Source organism: Bombina bombina, chromosome 6 (assembly GCF_027579735.1).
Source record: "Bombina bombina isolate aBomBom1 chromosome 6, aBomBom1.pri, whole genome shotgun sequence".
Lineage (NCBI taxonomy): Eukaryota > Metazoa > Chordata > Amphibia > Anura > Bombinatoridae > Bombina > Bombina bombina.
In genome coordinates this window covers 733,957,941-733,977,122 of record NC_069504.1, presented here as the reverse complement: position 1 = coordinate 733,977,122, position 19,182 = coordinate 733,957,941, and the positions used below count along the sequence as shown (strand labels likewise).

Genomic DNA, 19,182 nt, shown 5'->3' with positions numbered 1-19,182 from the left:
GAGGCATAGGAGCAGACCTAATGTGAAAGTTTACTTATGTGTTTAACCTTTTAACAGCGAAGACGCATGGCAGAAGGAACCATTTTTAATTTTTTTATTATTTCATTATTTATTTATTTATTTATAATAAATGTCCTAACATTTTCTGTAGTTTTATCCTTTTCAGATACTGTAGAACTTAAATATGTAAAATGAATAATATTTCATTCCCACCATGGGCCTGGTAGTTTGCTGGCACAAAGTGAAACCATCAGACTGAACCTTGCATGGGCAGTTCTCATTCATTTCTCTAAAAATGGGGCTGAACCTGAAAGCCCCAGCAAGTGATAAGCTGCCTCCCATAAAAAAAAGTAATGAAACGTTTTGGAATGCTGAATCTTAAAGGGATATGAAACCCAATTTTTTTTCTTTAATTATTCAGATAGAGCAGGCATTTTGCAACAACTTTCTAATTTACTCCTAATATCAATTTTCCTTCGTTCTCTTGCTATCTTTATTTGAAAAGTAGGAATGTAAAGCTTACGAGCCAGCCCATTTAAGGTTCAGCACCCTTGATAGAGCTTGCTTATTGGTGGCTACATTTAGCCACCAATCAGCAAGCATAACCCAGGTTCTAAACCAAAAATTGGCCGGTTTGTAAGCTTTACATTCTTGCTTTTCAAATAAAGATAGCAAAAGAACAAAGAAAAATTGATAATATGAGTAAATTAGAAAGTTGCTTAAAATTGCATGCTCTCTCATTAAATAAAAAAATGGGTTTAGTATCCCTTTAAAGGGAGAGCTAACATTTGACAGCATTAAAGGGAAAATAAACACCTTGAGATTTGTATATAAAAAATTTATTTATGTGTAATTGAACAACTTTGCAATATATTTTCAATATTTAGGATTTTCTATTTCTAAGAACTTAAAATGCACCCTGATGACTTCTCAAGGCTAACTCTGCTACTTATCTTTTTCTGGGTTCAATTTATCCAGATCGCCTTTCGGAATTCAGCATTGCACAAGAGCACTATTTTGCGCTCTTGTGCACCACCACCCCCTGCCCGCGCACACCCAATCACGCTTGGACAGGCGCTGTCAATCTCCCCGGTCGGACGAGTTTGAAATTCTGCACCTAAGAGGTGGAGAAGAGGCTCAGAAGCAGGGATCTGATGAGCGCTGCTTGATAAATACTGACTGCAGGTTCTCTTGTGAGATCCTGCAGTCATAGGCAGGCACACGTCTTGATAAATTGAGCCCTCTGACTGGCTTTATAACAACTACAAAGAAAAATGCATTTTATACTAACATTATAACCTTGGCTAGCCTTGTTGTCTGCAAACTTTTTCAGATTGTGGTGGGTGGAATTTGGCTACTAAATAACTATTTCAGTAAAAAGAATGTTAATTTGTTACATTTTGTTCAAATAGTTGTGGATCACTTCAGTGAGTAAGGCAAAGGCTTAAAGGGACAGTAAACACCTTGAGATTTTTATTTAAAGTGTTTAGTTAGGCGTAAAGAAACAAATTTGAAATATATTTTGATTACTCATTTTGACCCATTTTCATGTTATTTAGCTCTGAAAATGGAGCAATTTCTAATTCTCAGAACTTGAAATGCACCCTGCTGACTTATCAAGGCTAACCTTGCTACAGATCTATCCCTAATTGGCTTTATCAGATAACAACCACAAAACAAAGCATATTATACTAACTTTATGACAGTTATTAGCCTTGTTGTCTGCGGACTAAAGCCCAGATTGGCTCCTACAAACAAGGAACATGGTTGGTGGAGTTTGGCTATTACAATTTAATTGCAGTAAAAAGAATGTTAATTTGTTTTACAAACACTAAGAATTGGCTGATATGTTATTCTATAGATAACAGTACCTGTGCACTTATTTCTTTCTTATATAGATAATGAAGAATTGTATCTTTAAAAGGCTACATTGGTATATGACAAAAGATATATTTTTCTTTATGTCACCTATATTTTGTGCTGTGTTTGGGTATAGAACCAGTCTTTTATGCAAACTGACACTCACACCTGCAGTAGTTCTGGCTGTAGAATCCCACGCAGATAACCCTCTGCTAAAGACTCTGCTAACGACACTGCAACCACCTGTTACATGGGGCATAAGAAAATGAACATAAGGAATGGAGAAAGCAGTGTGATGGTCTTAGAATAACATAGGATTGTGTGTGACTGGATAAGTGTTTGGTGAATTGTGCTTACTGCAGTGCTTGATTTAAAGGGACAGTCTACACCAGAATTTTTTATTGTTTTAAAAGATAGATAATCCCTTTATTACCCATTGCCCAGTTTTGCATAACCAACACAGTTATATTAATATACTTTTAACCTCTGTGATTATTTTGTATCTAAGCCTCTGCAAACTGCCCCTTTTTTCAGTTCTTTTGACAGACTTGCAGTCTAGCCAATCAGTGATGGCTCCCAGATTACTTCACATGCACAAGCACAGTGTTATCTATATGAAATACGTGAACTAACACCCTCTAGTGGTGAAAAACTGTCAAAATGCAATCTGAAAGAGGTGGGCTTCAAGGTCTAAGAAATTAGCATAAGACCCTCCTAGGTTAAGCTTTCAACTAAGAATACCAAGAGAACAAAGCAAAATTGGTGATAAAAGTAAATTGGAAAATTGTTTAAAATTACATGCTCTATCTGAATCATGAAAGTTTATTTTGGCCTAGACTGTCCCTTTAAGTCAAACTTTTAAGCCAGTCAAACAGGAAAAGTTTTTTATATAAACCAGGGCTTGACAAATTCACATCAAATTTAGGAGCTTCACAGAGAACTGGGAAACTAGTAGTACTTTTTTTTTTTAAGTGGCCAGGTAAGTGTTGTTGTATATCGGTATATTTGCAATAATCTAAAATTTAGGAGCCAAGGTTACAATTTTAGGATTCCTACTTCTGGGATTTGTCAAGCCAACATATAGATAAATTATTATATATATAGGATAATCTAAAGATCCAAAGAAAGTCTCCCTCAGTCAAGCCCTGGCCTACTGTTTAGAATGAACAGTAAAGATAGAAAAGGATAACAAGCTAGAATTAAAGGGACATGAACCCCAATTTTTTTCTTTCATGATTTAGATAAAGCATGCAATTTTAAATAATTCTCAAATGTATTTCTATTATTTAATTTGTTTTATTCTCTTTGTATCCTTTGTTTTATAAGTATACTTGGGTAGGCTCAGAAGCTGCTGATTGGTGGCTGTACATATATAAGCCTCTTGTCATTGGCTTTCAGCTAGCTCCCAATATTGCATTACTGCTCCTTCAACAAAGGATACTAAAAGAATGTAGCAAATTAAATAATATAAGTAAAATAGAAATGTGTTTAATGTTGTATGATCCATCTGAATCATGAAAGAAAACTTTTGGGTTTCATGTCCCTTTAAGAAGGGATGCAAGAAAGAATGGCAGACGCTTACCTCATTTGATTCTCGTACTAAACAGTTACAATACTCCACCCAGCAGAGAAACCTTCTCAGTGCTGCATCTGCCTCCTGTGTGCTTGGCTCAGTCCTGCAAGAGAAATATGTGCATCAGCAAGTTGCAGGAGTGAAGTATGTACTACAGACATACTAGAGCAATGTTCAGTGAGTCTCTTATACTGATCTGACCTCCAGTCTGTGCCCTCCAGTGCGGTGATGTCACAGGGATGAGTGGTAAGGGGGATACCGCTGTGTAGCTCACACATACGCTCTGTGATTAGCTGCTTCAGGTCGCTCTGTGCAATTAGACGAGCTGGCCCCTCCTCCTGTGCAGAACGGAGCACCCCCAGCAAAGCCTCCCGTGCACGCACTGTCAATCGACTCTTCTGTAGGAAAATGATTAGGCAGCTAAGGGTGGGGTTGTGTGATGGGTTTCTACTGTAATCAAACTTTATTCCATTATCTCACTTTATCTTGACCACTGCCAATCTCACATTCCTTTCTAAGCGTCTCCCTTTATGCCCTATGCTTTTGATACTACCGTCCACTAGTAATGCCATAATTAAAAGGGAAGGGGTTTGATAAAACATTTTTACATAACTTTAAAACATTGTAACTTTTACCTTTGATTATTATTCATTTTCTAGAGGCTGAACTGTAACCCCTACCTCTTTTTTTTTGCAAGAAAATCTCTATCAATAGCAAAAAAATTAAATAATAAAAAAAAAAAATAATGCTCTTCTTCTTCTCACAGCCATCATTCTGAAAACTAAATCTTCCTCTACACATATAAGATTAACAAAACAAAAAAATGCAGAACAGCAACAATAAAGAAGATACTAAAAAATGGTTACTGGGAAAGGGGAAAAAAACCTAAAAAGCTTGTTTACATAAATGTCTTATCACATACCCATCTACAACCATTGATCCTAAACGTTCAAACAAACCCAACTGTAATCAGTATTTCTCTTGTAAGGTGTATCCAGTCCACGGATCATCCATTACTTGTGGGATATTCTCATTCCCAACAGGAAGTTGCAAGAGGACACCCACAGCAGAGCTGTCTATATAGCTCCTCCCCTAACTGCCATATTCAGTCATTCTCTTGCAACTCTCAACAAACATGTAGGTACTAAGAGAGAAGTGGTGAAATGTAGCTGTTATTTTACTTCAATCAAAAGTTTATTATTTTTAAATGGTACCGGAGTTGTACTATTTTGTTCCAGGCAGAAAAATAGAAGAATCTGTCTGTGATTTCTATGATCTTAGCAGGTTGTAACTAAGATCCATTGCTGTTCTCACACATGACTGAAGAGAGAGATAACTTCAGCGGGGGAATGGCGTGCAGGTTATCCTGCTATGAGGTATGTGCAGTTAAGATTTTTCTAGAAGATGTGAATGCTAGAAAATGCTGCTGATGCCAAATTTATGTAAGGTAAGCCAGAATACAGTGATTTAATAGCGACTGGTATCATGCTTACTTTCTGAGGTAATACTCTTTTATATTTACAATATAAAACGTTGGCTGGCATGTTTAAACGTTTTTATATATACTTTGGTGATAAAACTTTATTGGGGCCTAGTTTTTTCCACATGGCTGGCTTAAATTTGCCTAGAAACAGTTTCCTGAGGCTTTCCACTGTGTTACTATGAGTGGGAGGGGCCTAATTTAGCGCTTTTTTGCGCAGTAACTTTTACAGACTGAGACATCCAGCTTCCTCCAGGAGTCCCCTGAATGCAATAGGACATCTCTAAAGGGCTCTTAGGCTTTCCAAAATCGTTTGTTGGGGAAGGTAGGCCCACAGCAAGGCTGTGGCAGTTTGGTGTGACTGTTAAAAAACGTCTGTATCGTTTTTTTGATCCGTTTTTTGAACTAAGGGGTTAATCATCCATTTGCAAGTGGGTGCAATGCTCTGTTAGCTTATTATACACACTGTAAAAATTTCGTTTGATTTACTGCCTTTTTTCACTGTTTTTCTAATTCGGACAAAATTTGTTTCCCTTAAAGGCACAGTACCGTTTCCTATATTTGCTTGTTAACTTGATTTAAAGTGTTTTCCAAGCTTGCTAGTCTCATTGCTAGTCTGTACAAACATGTCTGACATAGAGGAAACTCCTTGTTCATTATGTTTAAAAGCCATTGTGGAACCCCCTCTTAGAATATGTACCAAATGTACTGATTTCACTTTAAGCAATAAAGATCATATTCTGTCTTTAAAAAATTTATCACCAGAGGAATCTGACGAGGGGGAAGTTATGCCGACTAACTCGCCCCACGTGTCAGACCCTTTGACTCCCGCTCAAGGGACTCACGCTCAAATAGCGCCAAGTACATCTAGGGCGCCCATAGCGTTTACTTTACAAGACATGGCGGCAGTCATGGATAACACACTGTCAGCGGTATTAGCCAGACTACCTGAATTTAGAGGAAAGCGAGATAGCTCTGGAGTTAGACGAAATACAGAGCATACTGACGCTTTAAGAGCTATGTCTGATACTGCCTCACAATATGCAGAAGCTGAAGAAGGAGAGCTTCTTTCTGTGGGTGATGTTTCTGACTCAGGGAAGATGATGCAACCTGATTCTGATATCTCTACATTTAAATTTAAGCTTGAACACCTCTGCGTGTTACTCAGGGAGGTTTTAGCTGCTCTGAATGACTGTGATACAATTGCAGTGCCAGAGAAATTGTGTAGACTGGATAAATACTATGCAGTGCCGGTGTGCACTGATGTTTTTCCAATACCTAAAAGGTTTACAGAAATTATTACTAAGGAATGGGATAGACCAGGTGTGCCGTTCTCTCCCCCTCCTGTTTTTAGAAAAATGTTTCCAATAGACGCCACCACACGGGACTTATGGCAGACAGTTCCTAAGGTGGAGGGAGCAGTTTCTACTCTAGCAAAGCGTACTACTATCCCTGTCGAGGACAGTTGTGCTTTCTTAGATCCAATGGATAAAAAGTTAGAGGGTTACCTTAAGAAAATGGTTATTCAACAAGGTTTTATCCTACAGCCCCTTGCATGCATTGCTCCTGTCACTGCTGCTGCGGCGTTCTGGTTTGAGTCTCTGGAAGAGGCTTTACAGGTAGAGACTCCATTGGATGACATACTTGACAAGCTTAGAGCACTTAAGCTAGCCAATTCTTTTGTTTCTGATGCCATTGTTCATTTGACTAAACTAACGGCTAAGAATTCTGGGTTTGCTATCCAGGCGCGTAGAGCGCTATGGCTTAAATCATGGTCAGCTGACGTTACTTCAAAGTCTAAGCTGCTTAACATTCCCTTCAAGGGGCAGACCCTATTCGGGCCTGGTTTGAAGGAGATTATTGCTGATATCACTGGAGGAAAAGGTCATGCCCTTCCTAAGGATAGGTCCAAACCAAGGGCCAAACAGTCTAATTTTCGTGCCTTTCGAAACTTCAAGGCAAGTGCGGCATCAACTTCCTCTAATGCAAAACAAGAGGGAACTTTTGCTCAGTCCAAGACGGTCTGGAGACCTAACCAGACCTGGAACAAGGGTAAGCAGGCCAAAAAGCCTGCTGCTGCCTCTAAGACAGCATGAAGGAACGGCCCCCTATCCGGTAACGGATCTAGTAGGGGGCAGACTTTCGCTCTTCGCCCAGGCGTGGGCAAGAGATGTCCAGGATCCCTGGGCGTTGGAAATTATATCCCAGGGATATCTTCTGGACTTCAAGGCTTCCCCCCAAAAGGGAGATTTCACCTTTCACAATTATCTGCAAACCAGATAAAGAGAGAGGCATTCTTACACTGTGTACAAGACCTCCTAGTTATGGGAGTGATCCATCCAGTTCCAAAGGAGGAACAGGGACAGGGATTTTACTCAAATCTGTTTGTAGTTCCCAAAAAAGAGGGAACCTTCAGACCAATTTTGGATCTAAAGATCTTAAACAAATTCCTCAGAGTTCCATCATTCAAGATGGAGACTATTCGTACCATCCTACCTATGATCCAGGAGGGTCAATACATGACTACAGTGGATTTAAAGGATGCTTACCTTCACATTCCGATACACAAAGATCATCATCGGTTTCTCAGGTTTGCCTTCCTAGACAGGCATTACCAGTTTGTAGCTCTTCCCTTTGGGTTAGCTACAGCCCCAAGAATTTTTATGAAGGTTCTGGGGTCGCTTCTGGCGGTCCTAAGGCCGCGGGGCATAGCAGCGGCCCCTTATTTAGACGACATCCTGATTCAGGCGTGAAACTTCCAAATTGCCAAGTCTCATACGGACATAGTGTTGGCATTTCTGAGGTCGCATGGGTGGAAGGTGAACGAGGAAAAGAGTTCTCTATCCCCCCTCACAAGAGTTTCCTTCCTAGGGACTCTGATAGATTCTGTAGAAATGAAAATTTACCTGACGGAGTCCAGGTTATCAAAACTTCTGAATTTCTGCCGTGTTCTTTATTCTATTCCTCGCTCTTCAGTGGCTCAGTGCATGGAAGTAATCGGCTTAATGGTAGCGGCAATGGACATAGTGCCGTTTGCACGCCTACATCTCAGACCACTGCAACTCTGCATGCTCAGTCAGTGGAATGGGGATTACACAGATTTGTCCCCTCTACTAAATCTGGATCAAGAGAGAAGGGATTGTCTTCTTTGGTGGCTATCTCGGGTCCATCTGTCCAAAGGTATGACCTTTCGCAGGCCAGATTGGACAATTGTAACGACAGATGCCAGCCTTCTAGGTTGGGGTGCAGTCTGGAACTCCCTGAAGGCTCAGGGATCGTGGACTCAGGAGGAGTCACTCCTTCCAATAAACATTCTGGAACTAAGAGCGATATTCAATGCTCTTCAGGCTTGGCCTCAGCTAGCGACAATGAGGTTCATCAGATTTCAGTCGGACAACATCACGACTGTAGCTTACATCAACCATCAAGGGGGAACAAGGAGTTCCCTAGCGATGTTAGAAGTCTCAAAGATAATACGCTGGGCAGAGATTCACTCTTGCCACCTATCAGCTATCCATATCCCAGGTGTAGAGAACTGGGAGGCGGATTTTCTAAGTCGACAGACTTTTCATCCGAGGGAGTGGGAACTCCATCCGGAGGTGTTTGCACAATTGGTTCATCGTTGGGGCAAACAAGAACTGGATCTCATGGCGTCTCGCCAGAACGCCAAGCTTCCTTGTTACGGATCCAGGTCCAGGGACCCCTAGGCAATGCTGATAGATGCTCTAGCAGCGCCTTGGTCCTTCAACCTGGCTTATGTGTTTCCACCGTTTCCTCTGCTCCCTCGTCTGATTGCCAAGATCAAGCAGGAGAGAGCATCTGTGATCTTGATAGCGCCTGCGTGGCCACGCAGGACTTGGTATGCAGATCTAGTGGACATGTCATCTTTTCCACCATGGACTCTGCCGCTGAGACAGGACCTTCTACTTCAAGGTCCTTTCAACCATCCAAATCTAATTTCTCTGAGGCTGACTGCCTGGAGATTGAACGCTTGATTTTATCAAAGCGTGGTTTCTCCGAGTCAGTCATTGATACCTTAATTCAGGCACGAAAGCCTGTCACCAGGAAAATCTATCATAAGATATGGCGTAAATATCTTTATTGGTGTGAATCCAAGGGCTACTCATGGAGTAAGGTCAGGATTCCCAGGATATTATCTTTTCTCCAAGAAGGATTGGAGAAAGGATTGTAAGCTAGTTCCTTAAAGGGACAGATTTCTGCGCTATCTATTCTTTTGCACAAGCGTCTGGCGGATGTCCCAGACGTTCAGGCATTTTGTCAGGCTTTAGTTAGAATCAAGCCTGTGTTTAAACCTGTTGCTCCACCTTGGAGCTTAAATTTGGTTCTTAAAGTTCTTCAGGGGGTTCCGTTTGAACCTCTTCATTCCATAGATATCAAACTTTTATCTTGGAAAGTTCTTTTTTTGGTAGCTATTTCCTCGGCTCATAGAGTTTCCGAGTTATCTGCCTTACAATGTGATTCTCCTTATCTGATCTTCCATGCAGACAAGGTAGTTCTGCGTGTGGTGACATTTTTATCACAGGGATATTGGAATATAGCTCACAGATTTTATAACTGACAATTCACATAGCTGGTTTATTCAAGTAGTTCTTTTGTCTAGTGTAGTCTAGAAAGACACACCCAATGGTCTTTTTGAGTGACATTTGATAAGCCACTCCCTTTTGAATTGGGTTATAAAATACTGTAACACCAGAGCCTCTGTCTCTCTATTTTATCCTGCTCCTGCTAAAAGATGGATGATGTTGGACACAGAGAATCTGGCTAAGTATTTCTGGGATAATATTCTGTGTAGCAGTATTGCACAATTGGGGTTAGTGTAGAAGAGTTGCCCTGTATTAATTAAATTTTGGACTGTTTATCTGTAAAATAGATTTATATATATATATATATATATATATATATATATATATATATATATATATATATATATATATATACGTGTGGAAGAAAGGGGGGTCACCAGCGCTAAAACTAAGGTAGGAGAAATACCTAGTAAGTTATAGATTGTGAAAACAAAATATTTCAGTAATTAAAGATGTGGTGATTTTGTTATTGTTAGACTGCACTCACTTGGTTGGTCAGAAGTGCAACTAAACTTGTATGTAAAGATAAGTATAGGAACTAAGCGTGCAGCCTAAAGTGTGAGTCAGTGTACCCGTGTCACTGAATGGAGTGTGGATCGAAAGAGAATATTCTCAAAAGTACATAGGCGCACTGCTAAACAATTATGAATAATGTAATAATAATAAACAAAGTTCAAAAACCAATCAGTTGGTACAGTTTAGTTCTTTCCCAGTAAAGTTCTGGTATAGGGTAAGTGATAGCGCTTACCAGAGCCGACCTCAATCCTATGAGGTAAGTGATCAGCAATGGAGTATAGATGATCCCTTTGGAACTGTGTGCTCTCGTGGAAATCTTTTGGTATCTGTTGCTCCTTGTCAATGGAGATCCTGGACTCTCTTGTGTTTGCAAGAATGATTCTTTGGTTCTCTCTATGGTATTTGCTGAAGTACTGCAGGTTATTCCAGGAACTTGTTGATGAAATGGAAATCTTGGACTCTCAATGGATTCCTTCTTCTTTCAGAAGCCTGGATGTCCAATATTCTCATAGATGGATAGAAAAAGAGAAAAACAACATAGAGTAGTACTGCAAAATGATATAAGCAGAAACTAAATGTATGTCCTGGTGTAGAGTAAGTATATTGCGCTTACCAGAGCAAACCTCAATCCTATGAGGTAAGTGATCAGCAAGGTGTTAAAGATGGTGTTTTTTGATGTTTCGAGCAAAACCTGGTCTCTTTTCATCAGAGGGAATGGCAATCCTGGACTCTCTAATTGGAGTAGGAACGGTCCTTTGGTTCACTCGTTGTTGATATTATACAAGAGTGTCTTGAGTAACTTATATCGGAATGAAATCCTGGGCTCTCTGTGTATTTATTCTCTCTTTTGTTATTGGGATGTCGCTTGTCCTCATGAGAGATTAGTTATAGAATACAAGAAGCAGAGACATAGACATAGTGTGATACCGTAAAATATGAGTGGCTGTTTATTACAGATAAATAATAAATACTAAAAAAGTGTTGACATTAAAAACCTTTTTTGACTAGGTATGAGGTTAAAAAGCAATGGCATAGAAATACCCTGACAAACACTCTATGTTCCGGGATAAGCTGCAAATAAATGTGTTTTAGAACAGCAAAAAAATGGTTGTTCAGCTGTACTATTATGCTGCTAAAACAAAGAGTGACAGAGATAAGCAGCAGTAGGTAAATCTGTAAGATTCAACAATGGCAGATACCATATAATTCCTGATACAGTACCGGTGGTAAGTGAAAGAAATGAGGAATAAATGAATGTGGATGCCGATTCTAGCAGGACCTGTCAGCCCACTGTGTGGTAAGTAATCCTTACGCGTTTCGAAGTAATAACGATACTTCTTCTTCAGAGGAAAAAAGTGTTCTGACAGGCATCGGCATTTTCCCGGGTTAAAAAGGGACCGCAAAGTGGGCGTGAGATTCAGGCCTGCTAGGATGTACGGCTAGACGTGCGTATAACGTTTGCGTGGTTACGTGACATGCGCATGTGAATTGTAACACGACTGGTTGCTATAGCAACATTGGGACGCTAAAGCGAATGTGTATGCTGTAAAATTTGTAATGTGACGAAAAGCCAAGGATACACCAAGATATTGTAACGGTGTTCCTTGCATAGGTAATATTTCCAGGGCAAACTTAAGCGTAATAAAGAATTGTATTTAGATATTAAACTAAGATCCCAAAGTTTTCTTAGATACTCGCATTGACATTTTTGTTAGAAATGGTCATAGGGTAAGTATGCACTAGAATCAGACAATAATTATGAAATACATATAGAAAAACAATTTGCTGCTATTTAGCCTATCGTGTACTAAAGGGCCAGATATGTTTTTTGTTTAGTACTTAAATATTGGGCTTGTATGTAAAAATATGAGGGTCTGCAAGTACAATATTAGACTCGAGTCATGAGGGTTTAAGTAATCTGATTCATGATATGTTAAGATTGTCATAGGTTAATACGCAGAAAAACCAAATGCATTCTAAAAGATGTATGTAAAAAGAGAGAGATATACATAAAGAAACACAGATATCAGCTAATGAATGGTGATTGCTAGTGGTCCCAACCAGTATTGGGTTCAGGGACCCTTTGGATATGCCATTATGATTGTAATAATACTCATTTGTCTACCTAATTCAGATTTTATGACAATATGAGTGATGGAATTCTATGTATGTGTACATTTATTTGTATACCGTATAAAGATGTTTATAATTTTGTGAAGATTGATTTTTGCTGAAAATACAGACTGTTTAGAGGAAGGCTGCGAGATCTATATCCTCGTTTAGCCCCATAGGGGTCATGGTACCCATATTATGTATCCAATATGTTTCTTGTTGGCGTAATTTTAGGAACCTGTCTCCTCCTCTTTTGGGAACTGATACTTGTTCTAAAATAGTTCCTTTTAACAATGTTTGATCTTGGTTATGAATTTTTTTGAAATGTCGAGAGACACTATGTCCTTTATAGCCTGCCTCTATGTTCTTTAAATGTTCTAATAGTCGTACCTTATATGGGCGTTTCGTGCGGCCTATATATTGTAGTTTACATGGGCATTCAAGAAGGTAAACCACAAATGTACTTTTGCAGTTGGTTAAAGTATTGACTTCGCAGGTTTTGTTAGGGTATGTTTTCGAATATATTATTTTAGTGGGTTTTTTTCCTCCATAGGCATGCTCACAGCCTTTGCAATTAGCCCTATTGCACTTGAAAAATCCCTTAGTATTAGAGGTTAACCAGTTCGTTTTGGACTGTGTTGTTTTTAGTTGACTGGGCGCTAAGATTTGTTTTAAACATTTATTTTTTCTGAACGTGATTTTGGGCGCTTTGCCTATACTGTTTTTAAGAAACTTATCCTGTTCGAGTATAGGCCAATATTTTTTGAGTATTTTCTTAATTTCAGGTGCTGCTTCATTATAAGTTGTTACCATTCCTAATTTTTTGTTGTTATTCTCAGTAAATTTATGACCTTTTTCTTTATTTGTAGTGAGAAGTTGTTTTCTATCTAATTTTTGAACTTTTTTGAAAGAATTGTCTATTAGTTTTTTAGGATAGCTTTTTTCTACTAGTTTTTCTTTGAGTAATTTGGCTTCTTTAATGAAGTCTTTGTCTTTTGTACAATTTCTTTTGAGCCGCTGGAATTGTCCATATGGGATGTTTTGAATCCAGGGCTTGTAGTGGCCACTATCTGCACGAAGATATCCATTACAATCAGTGCTTTTTCGGTATAATTTAGTACATATATCAGTGTTTTCATGAAAAAGAATTAAATCTAGAAACTCTATGGACTTCTGTTCAATTTTTGATGTTAATTGGAGGTTAAAAGTATTGGTGTTTACGTGTTGAATACATTTTGTGATGGTTGTTTCATCCCCTTCCCAAATTAATATAATATCGTCAATATATCTGCCCCACCAGATGATGTTTTTGTGAAAGGGATTATTGCAGTATATGTATGACTCTTCCCAGAGACCCATATATAGATTGGCGTAGCTGGGTGCCATGGTTGTACCCATGGCTGTTCCGCTTATCTGTAAATAATATGAACCATTGAACTCAAAATAATTTTTTTCTAACACAAACCTAATGCATTCAGTTATGAAATCTTGGTGATTAGTCTGTAATTCTGTTTTTTTAAGAATTTGTTTCATTGCTGCAATCCCACTTTCGTGGGGGATGCTGGTATATAAAGAGGAGACATCTAGTGTAATCCATTTGTAGTTTTCTCTCCATTTTATATTTGTGATTTTACTTATGGTGTCTACAGAATCCCTGAGATATGATTTTAAATTGGGAACTAAAGGTTTGAGGAAAAAGTCCACATATTCCGAAATTCTAGCTGTGAGAGAATCGATGCCAGATACTATCGGGCGACCGGGGGGGTTAGCTAGGCTTTTATGGATTTTTGGGAGGTGGTAGAAGATAGCAGTTTTGGGATATATATGTGTGAGATATTTCAGTTCATTTTGGTTAAGTAGATTGAGATGTTGCGCAGTATCAATCAGTGAGTTATATTGTTTTTGGAAGGTTGTGATAGGACTACTTTGTAATTTTTTGTAGGTTTCTGGGTCATTTAATAGTCTATTGGCCTCCTTGAGATATTCTGTCCTGTTCTGTATTACCAGACCACCTCCCTTGTCTGCTCCTCTAAGGATAATGTCGTCCATTTCTTTAATGGACAGTAAGGCATTTTTTTCCTGTTTAGTTAAATTATCTTTTTTGATTGAATAGTTGTGACAGAGATCTTGTAGATCTTTTTGTACAAGCTCACTGAAAGTAGGGATAGCATTCCCCTTCGATTGTGTGGGGAAAAAAATGGAGGATGGTTTTAAATTTGAATATTTACAGATATTAGTATTTAGTTGTGATTCATTGTCATTATCATTGTATAATTCTTCCAGAGTATTCAGTAAATCTAGATCAGTATTGGAGAAATTCTTCAAGAAATCATTATTATCTTGTGATTTAAGTTTCTCAAAATGTCTACATAGGGTCAATTTCCTAATAAATTTGTTGAAATCAATGAATAAGTTAAATGGATTAGGTCCCTTTACAGGTGCGAAATTTAGGCCTTTGGAGAGTATATTTAATTCTATATCAGTAAAGCTGTGTGTAGATAGATTGAAGATTTTTAATAATGGTTCTCTTGTTTGCCCCTCTTCGGGGTCCTTGGTTCTTCTATTTCTTCTATCTCCCACCAGTCTTCCTCCCCTTCTACCTCTTCTACACCTTTTCTTTTTCTTGGGTTCTCCATTGCCCATTCTGGTCTTAAGTTTACATCTGGTGTATTTCTTTGTAAGTTTGTATGTAATTCTATCTCTGTAGTATTTTGAGAATTTATTGGAGGGTGATTTCTTACCCATTCTTTCTCTAAAAAATGTGATTGTTTGTTCTGTTGTTTTTTGTCTTTGTGAGTTGAGGGTCTGTTGTTAGCATAATAATGGTCTCGCTCATAATTTCTATTTCTATAGTGAAATGAATTCTGTCTTTGTCTATATCCGAGATTATAGTTAAAATCCGGATTGGAGTGATTCTCTCTATTGTAGTGATAGTCATAGTGATTATTTTCATTATGATAATATCCTCTTTGAAATGGGCGATTACGTTTTTTATAGTTATGTGTTGTATTGTATTGGCTATTGTCATACCCATTGTTTTCCCAAGTTACTTTCTTATTTGGAAAACTTTGTCTATTGTCATATGGATAAGAATTGTTGAATTCATGTGTGTTGGATTTATAGGCATGATTTCTATTGGGTACATTTCTTGGAGAAGGAATAGAGGTGTGTGAAAAAATACGTTGTTGGCGATTGTTGAAAGAATTCTTGCGCTGTGTATTAGTGGGATTGTTTTTGGCATTGGATGATTTTGAGACTAATATGGGATGAGAAATGTTTTTGCTATTTTTTCTTTCTCTAGTGTTTTTGGGAAAGGTGAAATTACTATTTGAGGTGGAGGGTTCTGGGGTATTGGTGGTCTCCCACACTTCCATATCTTTATCTGTATTAATGTCGTTTTTATTTTCATTAGTTATTTCTTGCATTTCTAGATAGTCACGAAGAAATTTTTTCTTTTTCTTTTGTTCTATATTTTGTTCAAATTTATGAATTCTTTCTTTATTCTTTTCGTCTAATTCTTTAATGGAAGTGTCCCCTTTGTAAGATTCTAAGTTCTTTTTTAGATCTTTGATTTCTGATGTTAATTTACCAACCTTATCGTTTCTATATCTGATCGCTATATTGATAAGTGTAAAAGAAGCTTCTTCTAGTGCTGTGTCCCATTCAGTAAGATATTCTACATCTTCAGGTTCGAAAATGGAAGATTTATATAATTTGAGCCCTTTAGGTACCAATTTATACTTAATATACCTTTCTAGATTTACGCTGTCATGCCAATGTATCAGTTGTTTCTTACTTAATTTTTCTAGTTTTTCAAAAATATCCCTAGGGTTCATATGTTGTTCTAACACTGTTTGACTATCTTCATCCAAGTTAATGGAGAGTTTTTTTACTTTTGAGGATCAAAATAATTTCCGAACTCAAAACTGGTTGATTCCATATCTTTTATGGATGAGTTCTGTTTGGTAATTCTATTAGTTGAGCTGCTGGTTAGGGTAAGGTTCACCCGGTTGGGTGATGTAGTTGTGTGGAAGAAAGGGGGGTCACCAGCGCTAAAACTAAGGTAGGAGAAATACCTAGTAAGTTATAGATTGTGAAAACAAAATATTTCAGTAATTAAAGATGTGGTGATTTTGTTATTGTTAGACTGCACTCACTTGGTTGGTCAGAAGTGCAACTAAACTTGTATGTAAAGATAAGTATAGGAACTAAGCGTGCAGCCTAAAGTGTGAGTCAGTGTACCCGTGTCACTGAATGGAGTGTGGATCGAAAGAGAATATTCTCAAAAGTACATAGGCGCACTGCTAAACAATTATGAATAATGTAATAATAATAAACAAAGTTCAAAAACCAATCAGTTGGTACAGTTTAGTTCTTTCCCAGTAAAGTTCTGGTATAGGGTAAGTGATAGCGCTTACCAGAGCCGACCTCAATCCTATGAGGTAAGTGATCAGCAATGGAGTATAGATGATCCCTTTGGAACTGTGTGCTCTCGTGGAAATCTTTTGGTATCTGTTGCTCCTTGTCAATGGAGATCCTGGACTCTCTTGTGTTTGCAAGAATGATTCTTTGGTTCTCTCTATGGTATTTGCTGAAGTACTGCAGGTTATTCCAGGAACTTGTTGATGAAATGGAAATCTTGGACTCTCAATGGATTCCTTCTTCTTTCAGAAGCCTGGATGTCCAATATTCTCATAGATGGATAGAAAAAGAGAAAAACAACATAGAGTAGTACTGCAAAATGATATAAGCAGAAACTAAATGTATGTCCTGGTGTAGAGTAAGTATATTGCGCTTACCAGAGCAAACCTCAATCCTATGAGGTAAGTGATCAGCAAGGTGTTAAAGATGGTGTTTTTTGATGTTTCGAGCAAAACCTGGTCTCTTTTCATCAGAGGGAATGGCAATCCTGGACTCTCTAATTGGAGTAGGAACGGTCCTTTGGTTCACTCGTTGTTGATATTATACAAGAGTGTCTTGAGTAACTTATATCGGAATGAAATCCTGGGCTCTCTGTGTATTTATTCTCTCTTTTGTTATTGGGATGTCGCTTGTCCTCATGAGAGATTAGTTATAGAATACAAGAAGCAGAGACATAGACATAGTGTGATACCGTAAAATATGAGTGGCTGTTTATTACAGATAAATAATAAATACTAAAAAAGTGTTGACATTAAAAACCTTTTTTGACTAGGTATGAGGTTAAAAAGCAATGGCATAGAAATACCCTGACAAACACTCTATGTTCCGGGATAAGCTGCAAATGAATGTGTTTTAGAACAGCAAAAAAATGGTTGTTCAGCTGTACTATTATGCTGCTAAAACAAAGGGTGACAGAGATAAGCAGCAGTAGGTAAATCTGTAAGATTCAACAATGGCAGATACCATATAATTCCTGATACAGTACCGGTGGTAAGTGAAAGAAATGAGGAATAAATGAATGTGGATGCCGATTCTAGCAGGACCTGTCAGCCCACTGTGTGGTAAGTAATCCTTACGCGTTTCGAAGTAATAACGATACTTCTTCTTCAGAGGAAAAAAGTGTTCTGACAGGCATCGGCATTTTCCCGGGTTAAAAAGGGACCGCAAAGTGGGCGTGAGATTCAGGCCTGCTAGGATGTACGGCTAGACGTGCGTATAACGTTTGCGTGGTTACGTGACATGCGCATGTGAATTGTAACACGACTGGTTGCTATAGCAACATTGGGACGCTAAAGCGAATGTGTATGCTGTAAAATTTGTAATGTGACGAAAAGCCAAGGATACACCAAGATATTGTAACGGTGTTCCTTGCATAGGTAATATTTCCAGGGCAAACTTAAGCGTAATAAAGAATTGTATTTAGATATTAAACTAAGATCCCAAAGTTTTCTTAGATACTCGCATTGACATTTTTGTTAGAAATGGTCATAGGGTAAGTATGCACTAGAATCAGACAATAATTATGAAATACATATAGAAAAACAATTTGCTGCTATTTAGCCTATCGTGTACTAAAGGGCCAGATATGTTTTTTGTTTAGTACTTAAATATTGGGCTTGTATGTAAAAATATGAGGGTCTGCAAGTACAATATTAGACTCGAGTCATGAGGGTTTAAGTAATCTGATTCATGATATGTTAAGATTGTCATAGGTTAATACGCAGAAAAACCAAATGCATTCTAAAAGATGTATGTAAAAAGAGAGAGATATACATAAAGAAACACAGATATCAGCTAATGAATGGTGATTGCTAGTGGTCCCAACCAGTATTGGGTTCAGGGACCCTTTGGATATGCCATTATGATTGTAATAATACTCATTTGTCTACCTAATTCAGATTTTATGACAATATGAGTGATGGAATTCTATGTATGTGTACATTTATTTGTATACCGTATAAAGATGTTTATAATTTTGTGAAGATTGATTTTTGCTGAAAATACAGACTGTTTAGAGGAAGGCTGCGAGATCTATATCCTCGTTTAGCCCCATAGGGGTCATGGTACCCATATTATGTATCCAATATGTTTCTTGTTGGCGTAATTTTAGGAACCTGTCTCCTCCTCTTTTGGGAACTGATACTTGTTCTAAAATAGTTCCTTTTAACAATGTTTGATCTTGGTTATGAATTTTTTTGAAATGTCGAGAGACACTATGTCCTTTATAGCCTGCCTCTATGTTCTTTAAATGTTCTAATAGTCGTACCTTATATGGGCGTTTCGTGCGGCCTATATATTGTAGTTTACATGGGCATTCAAGAAGGTAAACCACAAATGTACTTTTGCAGTTGGTTAAAGTATTGACTTCGCAGGTTTTGTTAGGGTATGTTTTCGAATATATTATTTTAGTGTGTTTTTTTTCCTCCATAGGCATGCTCACAGCCTTTGCAATTAGCCCTATTGCACTTGAAAAATCCCTTAGGAGGCCAATAGGAGGCCAATAGACTATTAAATGACCCAGAAACCTACAAAAAATTACAAAGTAGTCCTATCACAACCTTCCAAAAACAATATAACTCACTGATTGATACTGCGCAACATCTCAATCTACTTAA

At 38.0% G+C, this 19,182-nt stretch overlaps 1 protein-coding gene across 2 annotated transcripts in view; it reads right to left on the bottom strand.

Annotated features, from left to right (window-relative positions):
• FHIP2B (FHF complex subunit HOOK interacting protein 2B) overlaps window positions 1-19,182 on the bottom strand; it is a 94,905-nt gene that overhangs the window by 25,741 nt on the left and 49,982 nt on the right. For both annotated transcript variants that reach the window (XM_053717954.1, XM_053717955.1), the window contains exons 7-9: window positions 3,635-3,831; window positions 3,443-3,536; window positions 2,027-2,103 (exon numbers count right to left, since the gene is read on the bottom strand). In XM_053717954.1, coding sequence (XP_053573929.1) covers window positions 2,027-2,103; window positions 3,443-3,536; window positions 3,635-3,831 — 368 coding nt within the window. The remainder of the gene's footprint in view (window positions 1-2,026; window positions 2,104-3,442; window positions 3,537-3,634; window positions 3,832-19,182) is intronic.